At 38.5% G+C, this 17982-nt stretch overlaps 2 protein-coding genes across 4 annotated transcripts in view; both read right to left on the bottom strand.

Annotated features, from left to right (window-relative positions):
* Positions 1-1124: 1124 nt before the first annotated feature.
* ndc80 (NDC80 kinetochore complex component) lies at positions 1125-10459 on the bottom strand. The gene is made up of 17 exons (XM_040154333.1): positions 10325-10459; positions 9702-9800; positions 8818-8901; positions 8094-8220; positions 7740-7912; positions 7212-7314; positions 6935-7024; positions 6562-6655; positions 5606-5706; positions 5290-5434; positions 4458-4663; positions 3946-4095; positions 3636-3725; positions 3420-3512; positions 2614-2744; positions 2254-2356; positions 1125-1746 (listed from the first exon to the last, which is right to left on the bottom strand). Exons 1-17 carry the CDS (start codon positions 10330-10332, stop codon positions 1618-1620), a joined length of 1926 nt encoding a protein of 641 aa, XP_040010267.1. The 5' UTR covers positions 10333-10459; the 3' UTR covers positions 1125-1617.
* Positions 10460-11489: 1030 nt separating this feature from the next.
* nipbla (NIPBL cohesin loading factor a) overlaps positions 11490-17982 on the bottom strand; it is a 31323-nt gene continuing 24830 nt past the window's right edge. For all 3 annotated transcript variants that reach the window (XM_040155175.1, XM_040155176.1, XM_040155177.1), the window contains exons 36-49: positions 17755-17885; positions 17335-17475; positions 17111-17204; positions 16670-16824; positions 16296-16386; positions 15835-16008; positions 15365-15555; positions 15138-15245; positions 14741-14941; positions 14235-14381; positions 13680-14080; positions 13367-13541; positions 12602-12799; positions 11490-12498 (exon numbers count right to left, since the gene is read on the bottom strand). In XM_040155175.1, coding sequence (XP_040011109.1) covers positions 12136-12498; positions 12602-12799; positions 13367-13541; positions 13680-14080; positions 14235-14381; positions 14741-14941; positions 15138-15245; positions 15365-15555; positions 15835-16008; positions 16296-16386; positions 16670-16824; positions 17111-17204; positions 17335-17475; positions 17755-17885 — 2570 coding nt within the window. In that variant the 3' untranslated portion in view covers positions 11490-12135. The remainder of the gene's footprint in view (positions 12499-12601; positions 12800-13366; positions 13542-13679; positions 14081-14234; positions 14382-14740; positions 14942-15137; positions 15246-15364; positions 15556-15834; positions 16009-16295; positions 16387-16669; positions 16825-17110; positions 17205-17334; positions 17476-17754; positions 17886-17982) is intronic.

Here is a 17982-nt window from a genome sequence, read left to right as displayed (position 1 = left end):
ATTCAAAAAATTGAATGATTATGCTATTATCAACAGTTAACGATTCATTGCTGCAAATTGCTTAGAGAATTAATTGACTGATCATTTAAGCTCTAAAGAGGTAGCCATCATTTTACTTCATTTGTTTCTAATCTGGTTGGTAATTTCCTACTATATTTCCCAGAATACTTTCCAATAGGTTAAAAGAGCAATAAATCCTTGGCCATATAATAAATACACCCACTTTTCTCAGCGGCTGCAGGAATACTAGATCCATTAGGTGAAGAATCAAAGATTTAAAGCTAATCAAAAGATTTTCTTTTCTTTTTGAGAACCAAAATCGCAGTTTGAGTTGTATATGGATTTCCACGGGCTCTCCGTATTGAATGTCTGGACTGGATATAGATGTAAAAAATAATACTAATACTGAAGGCTAAGCACGCAGAGCTCATTGGAAACAGGTACAATGAGCGGAGAAAACATTGTGGAGAGATATGGTCCACTTCCTGTTTGTGGACCCACTGCCAACTTTGCCCCTGCCAAATGATTTGCAATAAATGCTCCTGCCAGACAACATTCACTCCTAAAATAAATGCTTCATTTAGTAATGAGCCAGGCAGTTTTATGGGTTTTGGTTGATATGTGGAACTTAAATGCTCTAATGTGTTCGGTAAAAATAGGCGCAAATGGAAACTATGCTTGTTGTTTCTTTGTTAACCAGAGTTTGTCTGAAACAATATCTAACTGCATTTTTCAAGTCTAAAATATTATTTAATCAAATTTTTAAGAAGACTAGATCAACAGTATATAAGAAGCAAAACGTGTTTCTGGCAAAATGTAAAATAAATGTCTCAAACTTATTAATTTGTAGTCACGTAAATATAAACTTGAAGAGCTGACAAGACTATTGGGTTGTTAAAGCTGTTATCCTGTCACTAAACAGCCTAAATTAACATATAAAATAGAACATAACAGAAAAATCCTATTTTATCCGTTTTGTTTTTTCAATCAGCCTACAGGCAACATGAACAGTGAGTTTTAGTAGCCAGTGGTGTGTGCTGCCTTCTAGTGGCTTCAATACAACTATCTAATGAGGCAGAGTATGACCAGTGAGGAAGGACTGATGAAAAACACAAACCAAGAAAGGCTTTACAAACAATTTACTGACCAAATACTATTTTTTCTGGTATTTAATCAGAAATTGAAGGCTTTTAAAGTAGTTTGTATTTTGCATATAGGTGTTTATTAATAACTACAACAACAAAAAAAAGCAAGCGTTGATTGAGAATGACACAAAACACACAAGAACACATGAAAATCTGAAGTCTGTAAATACCAGATAAGTAAACGGAAGTCCATTCAGACTTAAAAGCCTCCATCTTGATAGACCCACTTTGTATTTACAATGTATCTGTGACAGTAAAAAAAAACACTGATGTTCTTATTTTGTTTATGTACGGTTATAAGTCCTACAATAAATTTCCAAAACTTGAACACATGGATGAAAATCAGATTAATGAAGTAATTAGTTTCTTCTTTCTAAGATGAAAGCAAACTGAAAACACAAATGATGGGAAAATCCCACACACTTCCATAGTCCCTGAAATGACCCAGAGGCTTCAATCCCGCTGTCTCTCTTTACAAACTGTTTGCCTTGGACTTGAAGCTCTTCAAAGTTTCCCGCATCTTCTGTATAGCAGCCGCGTCCTCTTCAACGGCCTTAGAGCACACACGTTGCACTCTGCTGTGCAGGTCCTCCAGGCATTTCTGTAGTACACCAACCACATGCGCCAACAGTGAGCAAAAATCAAGTTGCAGTGCTATGAGGTGAGAAAAGCCTCACCACATTTACGTTAGAATACACATACAGGTATATACATTCAGATAGTTATTATGCTTTAGGGTTTTCATAATTGATTTTTCCTCCTATCTGTAGCAATATTTTGGTATAATGTATTTCCTCTATATCATACAATCAAGTCTTTTCTGCATGAAAAGCTTTAAGATATTTAGTCATTGATGGCTGCAGTCACATCTAAATCACAGTGAAATACTTAAAATGTTCTTTTATCAGCTTGTGTTAATTACGCTAGTAGAAAAGCTTGATCCACTTAACTTGATAGCACATTAGTCTATTTGCTTTCCTGTCCTATTAAGACTTTGTGTTTAGAGAAGTGTGTGGATGCCTACACCCTGTAAATTTAAGAACATTTTCCGAGATACAGATAGATTCTTGCAGTACGACAGACAGGCGCAGTTTTGCGGGAAAGTTACCTCTGTAATCGACAAGTGGTTAGCCGCTGTGGTAAACACAGACGCCAGGTTGTTGGCTACTGTTCGCCTCTCCTCATTGGTCTCCTGCAGCACCAGGTGGTACCTGGTGAAAAGAAGACCACAAATCTTTTATTTTAAAACAAAGAACTAAGACTGACAGAAATACAGACCCCAGGGATGTCAAAGCTCACACACCAAGCCCCATTGTATGAATATGTGAATAAATGAGGCAGATTGATTTGATTTTGCCATTTTTCAATTCTTTGCTTTTCTAGTGGCCATAGACAATCGGCAGTATGAAGAAGTAATCCTTATGACATAAATATTGTTCATAAATATATACCAGTGGTGGTCACTTACTGTTGTTGTGCTGCCTTCAGCTGTTGCACTGCTTCATCATAACCATAATTTACTTTCTTCTCCAGAAGTTTACGATGGTTTTCCACTGAGTCCATCTCTGCTGCCCATTCCTGTTCCTCTCGGGCCAGCTCCTATACAGACACAAACATACAGGAAAATATAGTTAGTACACATGTGTAGCAATTGTGCATTTTGTGTCACAAACATTTTAAAACATGATTTCATTCCTGTCTGTGTTTCAGCTTAGTAGGCGAACAGTTCAGTACTTTGCTGACATTGCCAATAGAAATTGTATGGCATTCTTTATGGAGCAGATATAAAGATTTCTTGTCATCATATTTTAGGAGACTTTTCCATTTTCAAAGGTCAAAGGACTTTAAAATTGTCTAATGGTTGAAAATGGTTGAGTTTGTGTCAGTTGTCTTGCTTATGCCATTTTAGATAGTCCGCTATCTTATAACCAATGCCTTCATGGGAATTTAAAATATCTTCTAAAAATATGTTAAGAATTAGATAGTAGTTTCATTTTAGAAAAAATATATTTGTAGTAAAAAATTCTGCTTAGACCATCAAAGCTACACCACAAAGTAAAGCACCGTATCTCATTATACTGGATATTGTCACGCAAATCATTTATCTCCTAATAGACTTCTATGCATTATACCTTATCTTTATTTGGTTTAATTGATAAAAGACTGTCTGTTCCATGTGTGTAAATCAATGCCAGCGGCGTCACTATTTGAACGGTTGGCAGATGGACACTAGTATGGCATTTTTACCATCATGAAGCAGAAGATGGACTATACCTGCATGTCAGAATCCAACCGCTCATCCAGCTTGCGAATCTGCTCTCTCAGCTGCTTCAGATCGTTGGACTTGTCCAAGATATTAGAATTCAACTAGAGGACACAAAGACACACAACCAGTATAAATTCCACAATCCCATCAGACTAAGATGTGGCAGGTTGCTGCCTACTGCAATATTTCTGGACACAAATACAACACTTTAACAGTTTTGTTACCTGTTCACAGGACTCCTCCAGACTGAGGTTCATGTTGGTTAATCGACTGTTCTCCTCCTCCACATCACTGATCAGCTTTCTAAGGAGCATCTACAAGTACACAGAATACCACAATCTATAATCACGCACAATAAAATAACCTTTTCAGGGATCTACCATGGAGTTAACTTTTAAATATAATATTATAAAGATGTATGCCCAAACCCACAAATAAATACTAGTAAGCTAGTCTTGTTCATACTGATCTGAATTAAAATATGAAAACCTGCTCTTATACAGATTTAAATAGTCGTTTAGTAGCTTAAAGTACCTGTATCTGTGTTTTATGCTGAACCATGCTGCTGGTACCACATTCAAAAGGCCTGATCTCAAAATCGTGACCACAGGCGTTCTCTGCAGACAGTGGTATCAGCTTCACTTTACGTGCCAGCTTGTGGTACTCTGTTAGCTTCAACTCCACCTAGAAGTGAGGGAAATAAAAGGACAGAACAGATACAGGAGGGGCAAACAAGTAAAATCACAGGTCAAAATACATTTTTACTGGATGAAAAACATCTGATGTTTTACATCTGCACTGACTGTAAATCCGGTAAGCACAAAAGCACAGATACACCTATCACGTATCATAATTTCCCGAAATTACAAAATTAGGTGTTTTTCATTTAAACCTTCATCCATGGGTATTCCGAAAGAGAATAATATTAAGAAAGAGACTGCTAGATAATTTCAGAAAATCGATTCATGTGTAATCTACCCCATCACCAAATGCGTGTAGGCCTGCTCCTCTTTGCTGACATACTGTGTGCACTGTACAGACAGTACCTTCTCTTTCACTTTGGCCAGAGCAATCTCTTCATTCCACTTGTGCTGTTCAGCATCTTCATGAGACTTGCTGAGACTGGAGATGGTCTGTTGGAGTTCTCTTTTCTCTCTGTTGATCCTCTCTACATCAGCTGGAGTAAACTTCTGGTTCTGCAGGAGCTGTTGCAGTTCATCCCGCTCATGTTTAAGAGAGTCCAGATGACTGACTGCAAAATGACAGAGAGGGAGAAACATGACGTATAGGACATCACATCCAATCCTCAGTTCTGATTGGAAAGAGACGTTCAAAGCTATTGTAGTAGACTCAATTAAACCACTTGTGACCACATAACAGTTTATTTAAACACCTGGGTAACTATGTGATACTTTGAACCTGAATGCTGTTTAGTTACTACTAAAGAACTACTTTGCTTAGTGGGAGATTTTATTTGCACTGAATGATTGCTGGTTGACAATAAGAGACTAAATATTTTAACTCCGCACTGTTAGCAGTTTTAAAAACACTGTAAGGTACGGTCTCAGGTGGCTTATTAAAATGAATAACGTTAAATGTATTTAAACAGGGGCTCAAACTGAGAAAGGATCTCAGCCAAGACAAGTCCGATTAACCCACAACTAGAAGCCTTATTATGTTGGTGCTGAGTGTGCACAGGCCCATAAAGAACTTGGAAATGTGTAATTTCATTTCCTTAGAGCATATTAATTAGCACAGATGTCTTTATGGAGACTGAATATTCAGATCCGGACATCTGATGCCCAAAGCGTCCAGTGCATCCTGCCAAACTACTGGCTGACCTACATGGTCAGATGGAACTTTATTCCCTGTGTTTACCCGTCGTCTCCAACTCATCATTCATTTCTGAGGCTTTGTTCTCCAGGTTGGCTTTAAACGACTCCAGGCTGCTTCGATAACTCTGGAGTTTCTTGAGGTCTGCCTGCAGCTTCACCTTTTCCATCCTCTTGCTCATTAGACGGTCCTATCCGGGAGATGGAGACAGAAGATTATCTGTCTGATCTAATGCTGCTCACCCCACAGATGTTTCATGTTACTGACAGAACTCAGCACAATACCAAGAAGAAATACCAAGATTGAGAGTCATAATCTAATACGTAAACATGGAATGATGTCAATATATAAGGCTTCTGACCGCCTGGCTCTCCTTCTCCAGTCGTTCAACCTCATCACTGAGTATTCTGTGCTTCTCCTCCATCGAGGCCAGCAGGGCTTCGTCAACGTTGTAAAGCTTCTCTGTGAAGACACACACGACACACACACACTTCGCACTGATTTTTCACCATCAATTTTTTTTTGATGCAGCTCTAATTTTTCATTAAATATCACAATATAAATTGAAACTAACAATTTAAGAGTATGCTCAAATATACAAAGAAACAAATTCATGACTAAAAACTAATTCCATAGAGAGTTGCTATGCTTACTTAGTTTAGTGAGGAAGGCTTCATCCTCATCCTCAAATGTGTCATCACCCTGCATGAACTTGGAGTATGTCTCTGCTGTGTAATCCAGGAAGAGCTACACAGATTTAGACAAAATAAGAGTAAACGTAAAATTTTTCATTCTGTTGAGGACGTTGACTCTGGTCAACAACACAGAGATAGAACACCTGAAAAGCTTTGTAATATACTTTATCAGTAAGAAAGCAAAAAAACGTTTAGTAACCATGTAACACGAAGATCTTGTGTTTGATTCCAACAACACATGTATAGTACATCCTCTTGACATGTCTCTGCATATGCTTTTTTAGTAGTGGAGTGTTTTAGCCTCTTGGTGCTGTTTAAAGAAGTCTGGGTACCTTGTTATACTCAGCACCTTCCTCGTTATTGTCACTGTCTTCACAGAAGTCTCTAAACTGCAGATCCTGCTTTCTCAAACTCCTGTTGATCTGTCACAGACACAAAGAATAAGCACACACACACACACTTCGCACTGATTTTTCACCATCAATTTTTTTTTGATGCAGCTCTAATTTTTCATTAAATATCACAATATAAATTGAAACTAACAATTTAAGAGTATGCTCAAATATACAAAGAAACAAATTCATGACTAAAAACTAATTCCATAGAGAGTTGCTATGCTTACTTAGTTTAGTGAGGAAGGCTTCATCCTCATCCTCAAATGTGTCATCACCCTGCATGAACTTGGAGTATGTCTCTGCTGTGTAATCCAGGAAGAGCTACACAGATTTAGACAAAATAAGAGTAAACGTAAAATTTTTCATTCTGTTGAGGACGTTGACTTTGGTCAACAACACAGAGATAGAACACCTGAAAAGCTTTGTAATATACTTTATCAGTAAGAAAGCAAAAAACGTTTAGTAACCATGTAACACGAAGATCTTGTGTTTGATTCCAACAACACATGTATAGTACATCCTCTTGACATGTCTCTGCATATGCTTTTTTAGTAGTGGAGTGTTTAAGCCTCTTGGTGCTGTTTAAAGAAGTCAGGGTACCTTGTTATACTCAGCACCTTCCTCGATATTGTCACTGTCTTCACAGAAGTCACTAAACAGCAGCTCCTGCTTACTCAAACTCCAGTTGATCTGTCACAGACACAAAGAATAAGCACACACACACACACGAGTTCTAACTAATTTCTTTAAACAAAAATTACATTAATTGAGTCTTTTTGTTCTTTTTGTTCCATTCTACATCCTACGCTAACTAACCTGGTTTTAGATAATAATTGTCCACTGCAATTCCTATTAAAAAGTGTTTTTTGCTTCTCACCTTGACATTATCAATTAGCCACATGAGAGCACCCAGGGCCTGAGGCCAGGTATGTGGAGCTCCAACAGAATACATTGAACACTTGGAGAGGACAAATGGATACCTTAAACAATAAACAAGGAGAGAAATAAACATAGAGACAGTCAGCAATGTTTCTGAAACTACAGAAGAGGAGTCAACATGAAGCCTCACATTAAATGTAAGGTACTTACATTAACAGACTTCTTGTACTATCATTTCTTTAAATGCTGCTGTCTTAAAAAGAAAGAAAAGATTTTCTCTCCATCATTCTTTGTATTTCCGTGATATCTATGTTTTAGATACTTTTCTTTTTATGAATGTTTCTTGCATCATTTTATTTAGCCCCATATTTTAATTTCAGTGGTACTAAACTGCCTTTTGAATACACATAACCCAGCCACCAAGTGCCTTCTATGATTCAAATATGCACGTAAGACTAGGGATGCTAAACGAAACAAAGAAATATGGTAATAATGTATACAATACTTAATACTAAATGCATTCTACCTCAAGGCTTTTAAGATAGCTGGAACCTCCTCCTCAACTTTTGAGTTTGGCATCTCAAAGGTTGGGTCTAGCTGGCGGTAGATAAACTCAAACATCTTCACAAACTCCTTGGTCGAGGGAGACTGGAGAGTCTTGGCTGACAAAGTGCCTGGGTAACCTTGCTCTGTCAAGAACTAGAAAGATAAAAGAAAGAATATTAGGCTGGACAGAACTTTGGATCCCCACTCATATTGACCAACACCTGTACTACTTCACATAGTGGGTTTTATGTATCAAGGGTGTAGCCACGTTAAAACAGACACACGTTTTTATGTGTATAAACATTACACAGACTGTGAAGTAAAGTGTTTTTACCTCATGCAGCTGTCTGATACACTGCTGAACATAGGATTTATCATGCAGAGGTCTGGCATCTTTGATCTTCTCAGTTCCTCCAAACCCTGACATGGTGCTGTTGCGAGGCATGCTGGCACCACTAGTCCTGCAGTCAAAATATTAACATACCACCAAAATAACAAACAACAATTTTGGCAATTGGAATTGGAAAAAATAACAGCTTCATTTTATTTGCATCTAAATGAAATGCAGAAATGTAATAACCGGAAAGCAAAAGACACATTCATAAAATATTTTACAATTTTTCAGACTGATCAATTTTACCTTGAGTAGGACAATCAACTCTCTTCTAATTTACCCATTTCTGTACCTTTTACCACATTTATTCTGTTAATTTTCTAATTTGTAACTATGACTGTGACATTGGTTTAAATCAAGTAGGTAACTAAAGGTTCAGTCGGCAGACATTTTTTAGAGGTACAGTTTTAGTCTCGTTGGGGTCATATTCAAGGGATATTTACGTACAGAAATTTCCTTCTTCACCATCTAAGGTAAAGACTACATTTGCATTACTTACTTTATTTAATCTTACTGCTACAGTAATTGTAGTAGTACAATCTGTGTAAGACTCATTTTATTGTTGGTACATATATTGTATGTTGTATGTCCTCAGTCTTTAATTTGCTCTCAGGCATTACATTGTAATGCAAGTTTGTAAGTTTCTTAAATATTATTCACATACCGGGCACCAAAGAAGCTGGTCCGCCTTTCAGAGGTCACAGACTGTGGTTTGGGTATGCTGAGCTTCCCAAACGAAGGCTGTTTACTGTAAAGAAACAAAACTGTGACCAAATGGATGTGTTCCAGTTGCCGACTCACATTTGAACGAGCTGCCATTAATCCATCCTTCACCTTTCTTCATCGAGTCAACACATGCTCACATATAATGTTGCTGCATATCACTCCATGCCATAAATAAGTAAAAGTCTAAACTATGAAGCCTTTAATTAACTAATGCCCTTTGTGTCCCAGTTTGTCATTACACAAAACAGGAAAATTAAGAGCTGCAACGATTAGTCTATTGAAATTTTCTTTATCGTCAACAATATTGACAATTAATTTGTTCAAGTCATCTTTCAAGATAAAATGCCATGCATTAATGTTTCCAGGTTCTTATATGTGAGAATCTGCTGCTCTTCTTAGTCTCATAATTCTTAGTAATCTTATAAATTGAGGTTTTGGGTGTTGGTCGGATAAAACGAGACATTTAGTGAGATCACCTTGTACTCTAGGATAGAGTGATGGGCATTTTCAGTGTTTTCTCATGTTGTACTGACCAAACAATTAATCGGGAAAACAATGCAGCCCAACGGGAAATAGAGTGAATCTATACGCAACAAGTGCATTCCCAACTAACCTATTTAATTTAATATAATATTCTGGATACATTCCTTCATCAGAAGTAGTCGAGTAGTTAAGTGTAGAATTCTTATGCGAGTGTGGTTCACATTAGGTTATACCGACCACAAATTTGCCGGTGGACTCAGCGCACGGTTTAGAAAAGCAGTATCTTTGCTGACTGACTGAATGTTTAAAAAAAAAAAAAAAAAGTTACTTTAAACCAACCTCTGTGGCGTTGTATACACCATGCTCATCCTGTTGCTGTCTTGCACTCGCATTGGCAGATCCGACGGTCTGCTGCCTGTCGCTCGACTCATCCTTCCACTGGACAAGAAGTTATTACAGAAAACAAACAGAAGCCGTTTATTTACGTTCTTCTTATGTTTCGCTAAGACCCCCCCCCCCCAAAAAAAAAAAAAAAACCCACACACACACACAAAACATAAAACTGCAAATAACGCGATGATGTAGGCTAAATTTTGAAATTAATGTCAGTATATACGGCCAAAGCCAGTTAGCGTAAAGTCTGTCAGAATCTCAGTGTATGTTATGCAGTAGCTTAACTAGCTAACTAGCGTTGAGCTGTTGTAGTCGTTTGTTTGACCAGAGTAGACAGAACTGAACATGCTGAATTAGTCGTTTTATAGCTAAATCTAGGGGAAAAAAAGTAAACGTAAATGAATTATTAAGGTTGCTAACCGTAGCTAGCGTTAGCGTTAGGGCGACTGACTGGCAATATCTTAGCTAAGTTACCAAATCCATTACACTTTGTCAGAATTTTATGTACCGCTTATTTCCAGTAATACGCCGCATATTTACAGTAGTTTAATATCGGATTTGAGACGTACCGTTCCATATTTCGTGGGTAGAAAGCTACTGTTTACAAAATGAATCGAACGGGCGAAGAACGAACGAAGCTGCGAAACCGCCAAAACAAAACCAAATACCGAGCGGCGGTGACATCACCAGAGTACGGAGAGCCGTTTGATCCAAAAACGCTTAACACTGTAGAAGCGATCTGACTTGTCCAGATTGCTTTACAAGCACACACAGACACACACACACAGTCATTATAAAAAACAAGCTGGAGGAAGATAAGTCTCGGATTACACTTGTTTATCTTCTAAAGTCTCTTAAGTCATATTTGTAATTTTTTTTGTGATCTCAAAAGCTATGAAGGGAAAAACAACTTCATTACTTTACCAACTGAATTGCACCAGTAGATTTGAAATGTCCTCTGGCAAAATACAGTGTTTTCCGTTGTTTTAGCTATGGCTCTAATAAACCTGAATGTGTCTGACAGATTTGTCAAAAGTGATCATACTGTTTTTATGTACTAAATACAGGCTGTATAAAAATATCAAATTTAACAACATAGCAAAATATGCAGTTACTGATAATTGTTGTGTAGGCCTTATTCTCCGAAGGGTACAAAACAGAATTACATGATGGTATTTTCGAATCCTATAGAAACAATTAAAAACCAGAAATTGACCATACTTGTGGTTTTGTTCCTTTTGACATCTATGTACATTAAATACGAACAGAAGGGTTGCCTGGCATCATTTTGTAGGCTCTCTAGCTCACCTGATCAACCCTCTTAATTCATTTGAGGCCTGTCTGTGTTTTTAGCAAAATCCAGGTCCTATACTTTTCTTCATTTGCAAAATGAAAAGATCAGATTAACACTTTGAGCAGACAAGTGACAAAGAGAAGTAGAAAATTTATTGCAGTATTTGCTCCACCAAAAGGGTATGAATCCCCTTTCCTCTTATTACTAGGGTGACCTAATACAACAAAATCTACATTTACAAAATATCCTCCTGCAATAGGCCACATATACTGCATGCGTAGTTCGAAATAGAATAAATTATATTCAGAGGACTCTGCCATTGTACAGCATGGACAAATAAAAGTGAACAAAAATAAAAATTCTTATTTTTTTTTCTTTTTTTCTTCTTTTTCTTTCAAATATCTAAAAGCTAAAAGGAAAAACCATCAGGGTGCTAGTAGTATAATAAACTCCAAAAACACTTTAATAAGAACATCAAAAAGACTAATTTCCAACATTCACTTAAGGTTTTATTCTTTTTTTACAGCTTTTTTGTCTTCAGAGATATAAACATTTTAGTTTTTTGTCGTGTTAAACTATGATACAGTGGGAGTAGAAATGAGCGACTAGAATCTGCTGCACAACAGCGAAGGAGCTCCCACAACAATGTTGACAAAACATTTCCCTCCAGGACTCTTTTCTGATAGCCTTTTTAAGGGATAATTTGGGTGAATTATTCCTTTAATGCCTTCTGGATTCTATCCTCTGAACTTGTACACAAACAAAACATGAGCAGTCCCTCTAATATAATAAGTCTTATGTTTTGTGTCATTTTTGCAAGAATAACTCATGTAAAAGTATGTAGTGTCAAATATTCTTGCCCTCTTGTGTTTTCTTACAAAAATGAGGAAGGAAAGGAGGAGGGTAGGAATCCAGTGAAGTTTGGCTGTGTTGTTGGAGGTGGCAGGTTGAGGAGGAGGAGCAGGAGCAGGGAAAAGGATGATTCTGATAAAGTAGAAATGGAGCTGGAGGACCGAAAAACAAAACAAAACAGGGAAAAAAAAAAAAAAAGAAAAAAAAAAAAAAAAACCCAACACACGGGAGCCATTAGCTAGCCCCTCCTTCCCGCGCTGCATACAGTGAGCGTAAAGTCTGTACTACTTTGTTGCTCAGTTTGTGGTTGCTGGTCAAGGCAATCTTCTTGTAAATGATGTCCGACTCCTTAATAGTGTCCACCCAAGGCACCAGTTTGCGGCCATCGCGTTTCTTGGCCTCCGCCCAGGGCCCCGAGTATGAGCCGGCCATCCAGTGGATGCTGTATCCACTGGAGGTCTTGTTGATGACTCGAGCTATTTGCGGCCGGTCCTTGTATTTGGGGCAACAAAGGGCAATCACATCCATAGCCTCCACTGTCTCACTCATACGGCCGGGATCCGAGGAGTCACCCGCTCGCCTTGACCTTCGTGAGGACTGCCAGGAAGAGAGAAGAAAAAAAAAGGTTGCACTACTTTATATTTTGTTTTATATTTTAAAATTTGATTATATAAATCGTGTGTATATCCATTTATCTCACCCCTGGGGTCCTTTCGTCGCCATCACTATCGTCGTCATCTGTCTCTGGTCCTGCCTGATTGCGCGGACTGGGTCCTGACATGGGGCCAGAACCTCCCAGTAGGGCGTTTATGGCTTTGTTTCTGATGTTAGCGCTGGCAGATGCTTCTCCCTCCTCATCCTCTTCGTCTGGGTCCAGATGTTCCATCAGAACCTTGAACTGTGTGGTATGAAAAGGCAAGAAACTAACTTTGAGACACAAGTTTCACACTCCTCAGCAGTTACACGTTGATATCTAAGAATCAAATGTGACAGTATGGAGTTGGGTCAACCACTGCAAACTAAGTATCAAATGATTTGAAGGGCCGCATTCTTCATGAGCATCAAAGGAATACATAATAAAAAGATGCCGGAAGAATAAAGGTCATTTACAGTATAATAAACAGGTGAAGTCTGGCACTAGATTTGTATCAAGCTGCCATACTCTTCAGAAAAATGAAACGGAAATAAAAACTTTTAGAAGCTAAGCTGCTGCTATAACCAGACAGTTAACATAAAATTTATTGTAGTCAAGCAGGCTAGGCCTCATATTTTATTAATTTCAAAATCCAAGTTCACATTTAAACTAAGCTTTTAAGAAATCACTTTGTATTAAAATGCTAATGTAACTGGTAAGAAGACAGAAAATAATTCATCCCAAAAATCCCTGAAAGATTAACTCGCAATCTGTGATGTACAGAAAACATTGGCAATGAAATCTGATATGCAGTAGCATATCATTACTTACATCTAGGTATTGTTTGACTATCCGCCTCTTGACATCGTCTGTCAGCGTGGCTCGAGCCATGTTGTTGGAGATGAAGTCAATGGTTTGTCGTGGGTGGAAGTGAATGTTGCTTTTTCTGTTCACTGCCTTATCGTACACCTTGGCTGACTCCGTTGGAGAGTACTTCTGAATTTTACTGTTGGAAGATTAAACAAATGTTTCAGTTGGAGTGGACATGGACCCACCAACATGGCTGAATGTCTGAAGTGGTACAAGTAACACTGAAAAATTTTAGATAAAGGCTGTACAGAAACAAAGGTTATGTAGATGTTACCTGTCAGAGAATCCATACTGGTTCTTCAGATGCTGTTTGAGCACCAGCAGCAACAGGATGCCCTGAACAGCGTTAGCAAAGTCCAAGAGACCTGTGGGATTGTCTGGGAGGAGCCTCATTACTTTGTCCACATCCTCCACATCCAAATCCTCCAGATCAGATTCTGACTCTGAGCTCTCTGAGTCTGCAAGAGGTTTTCTGGCCTTTTTAGGCCGCCGTACCACGTCGTCATCTTCATTATCATCATCGTTGTCATCACTGTTGCTGTTTTCTTCGTCATTGCTCCTAGGAGAATCGCAGTTCATCTTTTCTTCTCCATCCTCCCCATCGTATGTGTTCTTCCATTCCTTCTTTACCTTCTTTTCCTTCTTTTCCTTGCGCCTCGGCTCCTTTAACAGAAGCTGTGCAGACACAAAAAATTCAAATGAAATCTATAATATCAATAACTTTTGTGGTGTAATTTTCAGTTTTTTTAAAAAGACCCCATTTCTTGAGGCAACACACAACCTAAATAAGCATTTTCGATGCAAGCTACTTTCAAAAATGATAACCTACCTCTTTAAAGGTTTGCAACAAGTTGCTGCCAGAAACAGACAAGGTGATGTCTATGTGGTGCATGATGAAGAGAGGCTCCTCCTGGCTCTGGTATGGGAAACAGGCAAGGTTGTCTGCTATAAAAAGCAACATGTTCACTTCTGTCTTCTGCAGAAAGAAAGAAAACGGGACTGTTGAGAGTAAATGCCTGGTATAAACTCACATTGCAGTGTTTGCTTATTAGAATTTCAACTATTCATACAATAACCTAGCCTTGATATTTATACTCCATAGTGTTTGTCATATCCATGTAAGAGATAAAAGGTACTGCTTTAAAATTTATGATGTTGCCTGTGTCCTGTATGTTGTCATATAAAACACTTTCTATATTTCTTGCAAAGACACACAGCCGGCAAATGTGTAACAAACTTGAAGTAGATTTTGAATTTGGCATGTAGTTAATGATGAAACACTACTTTACAATGAGCAGTGCAGATACGTGTTAAGATGAGTGCAGGTTCACTCACAGCACTGTCATCAAAGAGGTTCAGCAATGAGATGAGGAAAGCCCTGCGGTGCTGGCGGTTCCCCCGGATCATAGTGAAGAGGTGGGAGCAGAGTGCTGAATGGGTCTCGTCCTGTCTGAAACCTCTTATGATGCTCCTAGAAGACAAATCAATGGCCTGCTGCAAATTGTACGACATCTTCATCCCAGCAACTGCCTTCATCTGTGAAAGAATATGTTGAAAGAGGTACGTTACAAACCTAGCATTTCAGACAACTGTTGAGATAGCTGTTGCAATGGGAATATGCCAATAAAATAATGAAACTCCAATTCATGTTACTGTATTTCTCCAGCACTACAAAAGTTCCATCTACATTGTGAAAAAGATTAACACTTGATAACACTGAACACCAACTCACATGGATGAATCCTGTGTATTTCTTGTCAATCTCCACCAGCTGCTGGTCAGCTTTGTTCCTCATGCTCGGCTCTGGGTCTGTTCCCATTGCAATGAGGTAGGGTACACACTGCACAGACGGAATGAAAACTATGTTATGTTCACATGTATATGTTTATATAATTCTCTTTACCATACAACGAGAAGTTTAAATGGAAGTGGATAAATGGATTCTGGTGCTCACTTTACCTGTACAGGATGAATGAGACCCTGGTTGAGTGTCAGAGCTATGACGTTGAGAGCAAAGTGCCGTACGCTGGACTGGGTGTGGAAGAACGCCTCCAACACCTGTTTTAGATAAAGCTGCATAATGGAGCTGCTCATCCCTGAAGAGATGTCTCCCATCTCCTTCAAATCCTCCTGTTTGGACAGTTTCTTCCCTGCAAGGGCGTAAAATATGGTGTGATGATTTTCCACTCTTACAATATATATATTTATTGAGCTGAGGTAACACAATGTATTTCTGAGACACCCACTTTACAAGAAAAAAAATAAAAATAAAAATAAATAATAATGATAATAATAAAGAAATAATTCATTAATCACTGTGCATTTTTGATGGTCCTACCAACAAAATCTGTATGCCATCAGAGAGCGTAACACTGGCTTGCTGAATCGAAAAGCTGTTAAATTACAGCAACAACCACAGTTTTACTTACATTCTCTGTCCGCTTCCTGCATCCGCGTGTCCTCCTCCTGAAGGTATGTCTGGAGGTTTTTGAGGATCTGGATTTTGAGGTTGATTGAGGAGGAGCTGTCAGCCAGGATGCCATTGTACAAAGTCTTCACTTCAGGCACGAACATCTGGCTGGGATGCATGATCACAAGGAATCCTGAAGGAAGACAACAACATTCAGCGAAAGCAGGTAAGAACAAGTAAACAACACAGTCTACATTTACATCATCTCCACCTGCTGGGGCAGCTTCTAGCACATTTCTGGCCTTAACACTGCGGTGCTGTGAATTGCTAAGATGACACGGTAGGTCAGTGACTCAGCAAAACAACATCCCATACCTTCAATCTTTCTAAACACTCAGTGGCTAATATTTTTGGCACACACTAAATATGGGGACCTTTCCATTTATCAAACCTAATCATAAGTATAAATGGTGTTCTTGCCTAAGCCGATGATGGCTTTCGTCTTGACCTCCTCGTCTTCATGTTTGGTGAAGTATAGCAGCAGCTCGAGAACTTTCTCCTTGATAACCACCTGTACACAACATACACAGACACTGTTGTGAGACACTGAACATTTTATCATTCCTTACAGCAGCAGAAAAGCTGGTAGAGCAGCAGCTTAGGTTTCACATCCAAGGTAATTTTGGCTGTGGCTCTAACCTAGGCTACAGGGACATTATCTCTAACGGTGGAGGGAGACAATGTTAGAGCTATAGCCCAAAATCTGGTAACTGGACTTAAAAGTTGCAATCCATAGCTTTCCCCAGGATTAATTTCAAATGTTAAATATCATGAAACATCAACCGTTATCCTACCTTGTTGGTGCCCTTGAACTCCTCCAGATCAAAATCAAAGTGTCGGGCTAGGGCACCCACAGTAAAGAGTGATCGCAGTAGGAAAGGCTTGTTTGCTACCAACGTTGCGCTGTTAGGATCCTCCTGATGCTGAATCTTGAGCTTGTTAAGTGCACCTGGAAAAAAAAGAAAAATAATTTAAAGTTATTTTTAAGAAGACCTAGATTATGGGTGTGACCTTTTTTTTGTGTGCCATTTACAGTTTTAAAATTTTTTCTCTAGCGCTGGTGGCAAGGTCAAACTCTACAACCATTCTTCTAAAGGGATATGGGGACACACTAACTTTATGGACCTGCTTGGAAAGTTGAAACACAAGTTATATGTCCTTCAAAGCTCAACACTGCAGACTGCTGTTATCTTTACAAAAGTGTTATACAAGATCAAAGTAACTGCACGTCTTACCATAGAATCTGTTGAAGCAAGCCCAGACAAACTTGTAGTTGTGCGTCACTTTGTTGACAACAGCTCCAAGACAGCTCACACAATGCTGGACCACCTAGACAAAGGAAGGAGAACATCATCTCATCTCTATAACAACACTTATTCCACTTTACATTTCACAGAGAAAACCTGGTTCTACCGTGGTGCACCCTATATAAAATTACTAAAAAGCCAATGCCACGCACAGTCATGCCGTATTTGATGATAAGCTTCATGAGGTCTTCTTCGATGGTGGCAAGGAAAGTTTCACTGGGGTGCTCCATCAGCGGTACCACAAGTTCCAAGATCTTTGCCACATTACAGATGACCATGAAGTCATTGGCAGTCTGCAGGAAAAACAAAATAACAGTTATTATTGGAGAAGCTCTAATAGATGAGGCACCAAAAATGAATCAATTGATGGTCCTCACATTTTCCAATCCAAAAAAATCATTGTATTTAACAAATAAGATCTGGGTTTTCACTGTTGAATCAAATCCGGATTAGGCAGTGAATTCTTTATGTTAATTTATCCACCCTGATGTAAAGGATCATTAATTATGCAAGACAATTTTTTTTGTTAAAAATTATGCAATAACAAAATGGATTTACTAAACGCAACTCACGTTACACTTTGTGGTCAGGTAGGGTTGCATGGTCATGGCATGTTTGACCATGAGCTGGGCCCTGATTTTGCTGAACAAGTACAAAGTGGTGATACACGCCACTAGCCGTGTTGAGTTTACACCCTTGTTCTCTATGGAGGAAGGAAAAAATTAAAAAAATATATATAAAAATCTTACTTATGACATTCACATATGATTTCTGCACCAAGTCCTATTTAAGTATAAATG

This window comes from Xiphias gladius, chromosome 19 (genome assembly GCF_016859285.1).
Source record: "Xiphias gladius isolate SHS-SW01 ecotype Sanya breed wild chromosome 19, ASM1685928v1, whole genome shotgun sequence".
NCBI lineage: Eukaryota > Metazoa > Chordata > Actinopteri > Istiophoriformes > Xiphiidae > Xiphias > Xiphias gladius.
Note: the sequence above shows the minus strand (reverse complement) of the source record. Positions and strands in the feature narration are given on the sequence as shown.

Coding starts and splice junctions, on each gene's coding strand:
- ndc80 (XM_040154333.1), bottom strand. Junction 7,913..8,093: donor GTATCAGACAGCTGCATGAG/GTAAAAACACTT, acceptor TTATCTTTCTAG/TTCTTGACAGAGCAAGGTTA. Junction 4,664..5,289: donor TGATGAGTTGGAGACGACGG/GTAAACACAGGG, acceptor GTCATTTTGCAG/TCAGTCATCTGGACTCTCTT.